General features: G+C 42.2%; 1 protein-coding gene across 4 annotated transcripts; it reads left to right on the forward strand.

Moving 5' to 3' along the window:
• Nucleotides 1-605: 605 nt before the first annotated feature.
• SRSF7 (serine and arginine rich splicing factor 7) lies at nucleotides 606-6242 on the forward strand. 4 transcript variants are annotated; one of them, XM_007445772.1, is made up of 8 exons: nucleotides 606-760; nucleotides 1788-1968; nucleotides 2234-2410; nucleotides 3277-3351; nucleotides 3444-3554; nucleotides 4787-4840; nucleotides 5394-5429; nucleotides 5813-6113. In XM_007445772.1, the coding sequence occupies exons 1-8, from the start codon at nucleotides 733-735 to the stop codon at nucleotides 5865-5867; spliced, it is 717 nt and encodes a 238-aa protein (XP_007445834.1). In that variant the 5' UTR covers nucleotides 606-732; the 3' UTR covers nucleotides 5868-6113. The 4 variants fall into 4 exon arrangements, with proteins under 4 accessions (XP_007445834.1, XP_007445835.1, XP_007445836.1 ...); XM_007445773.1 differs by having other exon boundaries at nucleotides 627-760; nucleotides 3444-3545; XM_007445774.1 differs by lacking the exon at nucleotides 5394-5429 and having other exon boundaries at nucleotides 627-760; nucleotides 5813-6242.
• The last annotated feature ends 989 nt before the right edge of the window (nucleotides 6243-7231 follow it).

Below are 7231 nucleotides of genomic sequence, written 5' to 3' on the forward strand. Positions count from 1 at the left end.
CTCTATTCCTTTGTCCTCCTGACTCCAAGAACTCGGGCCGTGTTGCTGAACACTGGTGGCTGGTTCTGAAGTGGCTGGATGGTCGGTGCAGGGCGGGCGGTCCCTTGAGGGCGTCACCCCTTTAGAGGCCTGTGGTGCAGAGACCACTACTCACAACGATGGGTTTCATGGAGTTCTCACCCTGGCCGAACTCCCGATTACCTCTGACGAGCCCCGAAGATCAATGAGTAGCAGTCTAGGCCAGGTCCCCCAGCAGAAAGGCGGCGACGGCTGCAACATCAGCGGTTAAATTTTACAGCCTTTCATAAACCCGGTCTCGTGCACCTGCAGTAAGATTACCAGGGTTGAGAGTTCCTAGATTGGGGAAAACGAAAGCGTGGACGGAGAAGGGAGGAAAAAAAGGAGGACACAGGGAAAGGAAAGGGGGTGGGTTTACAGGCTAGCCCTTGCCGTTGCCATGGGAACGTATCCCTCCGCCAGTGATTCGCGTCTTAGCCTTTTCAGTTTCCTCCGCGCCGCTTCTGGGATGTTTCCTTCCTCCTTTGTGCCGCGCAGAACGTCGAGATGACGCATGCGCAAATAAACCCAGCCGCCTCATATATAAGCGCGAACCCAGGCTTTTCCTCGTAGTGCCGCCGGGACCGTTGGCGACTGTTGTTGCGTTGTAGGTTTTGTAGTAATCGATCTCTAGGCGCTGCGAGCTGAAAGAGCCGAGCTCGCAGGCCAGTCATCATGTCGCGTTACGGGCGGTACGGAGGAGGTAAGAGGGTAGGGGCCAGTGAGGGACGTTGCTGTGGGTGCAGTGAGTCTTTAGAGCCGTGAGGTTGGCGCGGCGGCTGGGAGACTGTTATTCCGCGTGCGTAATGGCGGCTTCGGCGTACACCACACGAAGCCGGAGACGGCAGGGGCGGGGTATCGAAGGAGGACAGGAGGTGGCTGGGGTAGGTCTGTGCCGGGGTTGATATCAATTCTTGGGCATTTTCGTCTCCCCGCCCAGCCCTCGATACCTGTTTTGTTTTGCCCTTCTTCGAGCCGCCCGCCCGTCCCTCACGCCCCCCCGCCCTCGGCTGCCATTTTGCGCACATTGACGACCATGGTGGCGCATTTTCTTGGCGCTTTCCCGCCACTTTGGCGGACAGATGTGGTCGCAGCCGTAAGAGGAGTGAATTTAAGACTGAACAAAACTGTGGCAGTTTCGAGCTGCGCGTTCTCGTCAGTCGGTCGGACTGCTGAGTGGGAATGGAGACATAACATGATCTTTAGGTCTGGCGGCTGGTGTCTTTTTCTCGTAGCTCTTTCGAGCGCGATTTATGCTCTGGGGCTGGGGACCTGGAGTCGTGGGCGAGCCTGCGCCTGGGGCGGTTGCCGCGGACGATGAGAGCCGGCGCATCCCAGCTCTCCCGGTCTGGCTTCCGCCGGGGCCAGCTCGCCGCCGACGCCGCTGCTGCCGCCGGCCCGCGCGCGCTCCTAGCGCGCCTGGGCCTGCCGGGCCTCGGGGGCGGGGCCGGGGCGGATCCCGCCCCACGCCTTGGAGTGTCCTACCACGCGGCTGTGGTTGTGTTTTTTGGAGGTTCCTCTCCACCTCCACCATTTGAACGTTAAGAACTTTGTCGTAGGCTTAGCTTTTCAGAAATGTACGGACTTGTTGGTTTTAAGGCTAAAGTCAATCCTTGAGAGAGCGTTAAACATGCTTTGCAGTCTTAAGGATGGACTCTTTTAAGGCAAAGAATTCAAACTTAAGCCCGTTTTTTCATAACATACATTTTTCTATTTGCGTTTTTAAACAGAAACCAAGGTGTATGTTGGTAACCTGGGAACTGGTGCTGGCAAAGGAGAGTTAGAAAGGGCTTTCAGTTATTATGGTCCCTTAAGAACTGTGTGGATTGCCAGAAATCCTCCGGGATTTGCCTTTGTGGAATTTGAAGATCCTAGAGATGCAGAAGATGCAGTGCGAGGCCTGGATGGGAAGTAAGTAACATGTCGGTTATGAAACTTAAGTGTTTGTGAGAATATTCCTGTGCTAAGCTTGGATTCTGTTGTCTGGAGGAGATTTTAAATAGTCATTTTGTGAAGACAAGAACTGGGGAACAGAGGTGGAGTTTGAAAGGCTTCTAAAGGTATAGCTGAAGCTTGTGAGGGCAAAGAAAGAGTGGTTGGAAAGTTCTAAATATAGGAGTCACGTGTTTTTGTTTTTTTTTTTAAGCATTAGAATTTCGTTGTTTTTCTTTTATAGAGTGATTTGTGGTTCCCGAGTGAGAGTTGAACTATCAACAGGCATGCCTCGGAGATCTCGTTTTGATAGACCACCTGCCCGACGTCCCTTTGATCCCAATGATAGATGCTATGAGTGTGGCGAAAAGGGACATTATGCTTATGATTGTCACCGCTATAGCCGCCGAAGAAGAAGCAGGTATTTATTTTAATAAAGGAGTGGTTGGTGTACTGGTTAATCAAGTTAATTTTCTTATTAGCAAGGCAGAAACTAGTATTTTTCTATAAACTTGAATGTTAATTGTACAGGTGTATTTTACAGTTTTTGTTTAATTAAATGTTAATGTATTAATAATCAACCTGGTCAAAACCTTTCAGGTTTCTTCGTTTGAGTCAGTCGCCTTGATTCAGAATGTCACGAGCCTTATGATATCATGCTGAGGCGCCTTGCAAATCCGACAATTAAGATCCTCCTAGACCTTGAGGTGATCAGCATAAGAGGCCAGATCCCCTCGAGTCATCTACACCTAGCTTCACCTTATTCTTTAAAGGGCAGAAAATTTGAGACGGTGATCGCCGTAACAGTAAATTTGGCTTACAATTGGGGCCCCCTCCGGTTTAGAAAGAGGAACACCAGATTGACCACATTCCCAACTAGAAAAATCTTCTTGCGTCAATCAAGCCTCACCTGGCTCATTTGGCTGTCAGTTTGATCGTCGTTAGATTGAAGAAAACATCTAGATGCAGCGATCGGCTATAGATACTTCTAGATCGTCTAGATCTACTAGACCATGGGCCAAAGAGGGTCGACCTGCAAACTTGCAAGGTTTATTTTAAATACACCTTACAGTGTTTTATATTATGTAATTCTAAGATGTAATTGAGCTTTTAACAAATCTTTTTTTAGGTAGTTAAAAAAAAAAAAGACAACTAATAGGCCCAGAGTTTATTTCCAAATGAGACACTAAGTTTAAATAGTTTTGAGATTTGATTTCAGCAGAGGCACACGAACTCTAAAAAGGAGTTGCCATCTAACATTTTGCTTTTTTCTGACTTGAAAAATAGGTCACGGTCTAGATCACATTCAAGATCCAGAGGTAGGCGATACTCTCGCTCTCGCAGCAGGAGCAGGGGAAGGAGGTGAGAGATGTTGCTTAATTCAAATTTTAACAAGAGATTAAAAAAAAACTTTAATTGGAAGTGGACTTAAACAACTTTGATTTAATTTTTAGGTCAAGATCAGCATCTCCTCGGCGATCAAGATCTGTGTCTCTTCGTAGATCAAGATCAGCTTCACTCAGACGATCTAGGTCTGGTTCTATAAAAGGATCGAGGTATTTCCAGTATGTAGCACCTTTTTTTCCCCTTACTTGTATTTGGATTGTCACGTCTTAATGACAGCAGTGGAGTATCTTAAGGACCTAATTGACATGGAATGCATCAGGGAAACGTTGAATGTGTACACGTCCAGATGAAGAAAAGCCCAACTAAAGACTTTAAGGGCTGTAACAGAGGTGATAGAGGAGGGTCCAAAGCACAAATCCTCAAATCATTCCAGTGAACACTCTGGGTAAACATGTTGGAAACTTTTCTGGAGTCAGCTTTTATCTGTTGTATAGGTAAATGATAATAGCACTAGAAGATGATAGTTGCCAGATACCTGGTAAGAAACCCTTTAGAACCAGGAGGAGATTTATTTATAGAGTTAGAAGCAAGTTAAAACAAAGTTTCTCTTTGGAATGGTGGGGGTGAGTTTGAGACCATGGAAAGTTTGTTTAGGGTAACATACATATGGATGAACGTGGCCTGTTTAACCAAATATTTGGGTTAGACACTGAAATTTAAAAAGTTAAAAATCAAGTTAGGCATCTCCCCATTTTTTACTTCCTTTGTAGAAGACCTTAAAAGGTGATGGAAATGGATAAAATTCTAGATAATGAGTTGATAGTGCTACTCGTGTCAGTGGTGGGGAATGCTACTGGGAATTATTACTATTCAGTAATAGCACCGTCTTTATAAGTTCAGGGATTCAAAAACCTGTGGTCCAATTGAAAAATCTCTGGACTCTATAGATAAATGCATTTAACTTGGTTGTAGGACCTCAAGATGTGTGTCAGCCTGATTTGGTTTGTGTGACAAATGGATGGCCCCTGAACCATGACAGTTCGTTGATGATCCAAGAACAAAGCCTTACCCAATCATGGCTTTTCACTGAGCTTACCACCTGAAGAAATGGTTTCAGTTCAGGGGGTTGCTTTGATTCTTTTAAGATAAAATACCAGTTTTTCGAATGAACACCATATATTTCTTTTGGATACTGTACACTGTTTATGAATATACCTCTGTACAGGAACTGTGACAACCCAACTCATGATAGATAATTGAAAAGGTGGTTCTTTATTTGATGACAGAACTTACCGAAAGCAATTACTTGTCCAGTCTTGGACTGATACATGGCATCTTGCTCTGTTTTAGCCACTATTCCTAGCCTACCTAATAAGGTACTCAGGTAGTTGCTGAAGGAAATTACTCCTATGGACTAATTGGTATAATTGTATTTCTGTTTTTTATTAAGATCCCGGTCCAGGTCGAGATCAAGATCCAGGTCTCTTTCACGACCAAGAAGCAGGTAGGGTAAAAATCTCATTGATGCTCTTCTAGTTACATGGCACCAATATCCAAAGTGTTTTTGAATTGCTGAAATTTCAAGTGTTAATTGTAAGCTTAGGTGTTGAGTAGGAACACAATACCTTATTAATAAACCAAACTTCAGTATTTCATTTATACATGGCCTCTTCTGGCTGACTTCCTGGACAAGGGTGTGTCAAGCTACAGTGAAAAAGAAGTTGGTGAATTTGGGGTTATAGTAAGTGCTGTGTTAGAATTGATAGATGCATGGAGAAGCATTCTGAGTTCATTGTGCTTAAAGTAGAGTGTAAAAGATTATTTGTGATAAAATAAAGCAGTTCACTTATTTTATGAAGAACAGGTGTTATAAGATTAGCTTTTGTTAGTGAGAAATTGCTAGGTTCGTTTTCAGTTTAACTGCAGGACAATTTAAGGTCAAGACAGTTTGGGGGTTCATTTGGTGGTATTGTGACTTAAGGGGTTGGATAGTACTTTTTCTTAATAGAATTTCTCTTTGATAGAATTTCTTAATAGAATTTCTCATGTTTTGACAGCCGATCGAAGTCCAGATCTCCATCTCCAAAAAGAAGGTAAGCTAAATAATTCGTTGCCAGATCTTAACTGTCAAGTGTGGCCTCTGCAGAATTTGTTTGCTTACTGCCTGCTTTCCGGGCTTTGAGCTCTTTGGAGAATTGGTGCTATATATTAAAATACTAGATGCAGAGTTCCTTAGGTGATCCAAAAAAAAAAAAAAAAATCCCCAAAATTCAAGTAGTTGTTCTCTTTAACTAAATTTTGTAATATTCGTGAAGAAGCTATTAAGCCTTATGTAATTTTTTAGACTTCTGCTGCAGGAATTTACTACTTTTGGCCGCCTTTGAATTTATTGAAACTTGAGTTTTGCCCTGACATATATGCAAGAAGAGTTTCAGTAGACACTAATTGGTTCCAAACCTAATGTTTTTCTTTTTAGTCGTTCCCCATCAGGAAGTCCGCGAAGAAGTGCAAGTCCTGAAAGAGTGGACTGAAGTTCTCAAGTTCACCTTTTAGGGAAAAGTTATTTTGTTTACATTATTATAAGGGATTTGTGATGTCTGTAAAGTGTAACTTAGGGAAGGGTAATTCAACCATCTAATCAAAATGGATCTGGACTATTACTCTGTAAATTCACAGCAGTAAGGTAATATAAATTTTTGTTGAATGTATTAACATCCTATGGTTTGAAAATGTGGGTTTTTATTTGGCACATTTAAAATAAAATGTTTCTAATTAGATTTTGGATTTGTGTTCAGTATTAATGCTCCTCAGTTTGGTAGGCTTCAGGAGTCAACCTTGATTTTAAGCATATTCATAGAGACCTACATTCAAAGTTTAATGGTGTTATTTAAGTCTTGAACATCACTGAATAGTATATATACACTTGGAAGATTCCTTTCTACACTTAAGAGTTTTGGGTAAGATGGTAAGAACTCAAGTGAGTCCCCCTTAGCATGAATGCATCATGACAAGTCCCTAAATTAATCTTGCAGTTGGCATTATTAGATGTTATCAGGCTAATGATCTCTTTTGTCAGGCTGTAGGGACCACTGACTTACTATAAAGTGAGCGCAACAGGAACTGAGCAAGAGTAGCTGGAATTAATGCTGGAGAAACTGAATTTTCTGAAGCGTATTTAAGTATACTAACTAATTGAGGTTTTCAGCCTATTAGATAGGATGGTGTCAAATTCGAGTTCTCCATTCTAGGAAGTTATACTCAATGTTCTTTTGTTTCTTTGTTTTCAAACATTAATCAGTTTTATGCCAAAATTTTTGCATGTTTGAAGAATTGTCTGAATTGGGGACAAAACATCTTCATGTAAACCAGCTTTGCAAAATTTTCCAGCCCAGATATTCTCCTCTGTCTCTTCAAATGGATTGCCTTATTCTGAGCAGAGATCTGTTAATTCCCAAGTTAGGTTTTTCAGTTCACGAACACCAACATACTTTATCTTATTTTGCCAGGCTGGTGCAAAGTAATTAAAGATGTCAATCAGAAATGTTAAAAAAGACAAGTAGTTTTGTAAATCCAACCTATATTTAGCAACACCTCATGTAGTTATTTTTTGGTAGCATCTGGTAAACTTCAGAATGTTAGAGCCAGTAGATTCTTTATTTGGACTTTAAATATCTTAAGTATCGTAGGGCAGTAACAATTTTGAGTTTTCTGGTCAAGCTTTTGGTGCAAAAAAAATTTCATGCTGGTGGCACAGCTGTCTGCCCTGTTTCTTATGCTTTTAAACAAAGTTATTGGATAACTTTACAATTTGGGAATACTGATCTGCCTCAAATTTATTTACTGGTTTGAATGATCATTAGTATGTTGGAAGTTTGGATGTTCTGTTTTTGGAATT

The sequence above is a fragment of the Lipotes vexillifer genome, unplaced genomic scaffold (genome assembly GCF_000442215.2).
Source record: "Lipotes vexillifer unplaced genomic scaffold, Lipotes_vexillifer_v1.1 scaffold278, whole genome shotgun sequence".
In the NCBI taxonomy this organism is placed as follows: Eukaryota; Metazoa; Chordata; class Mammalia; order Artiodactyla; family Lipotidae; genus Lipotes; species Lipotes vexillifer.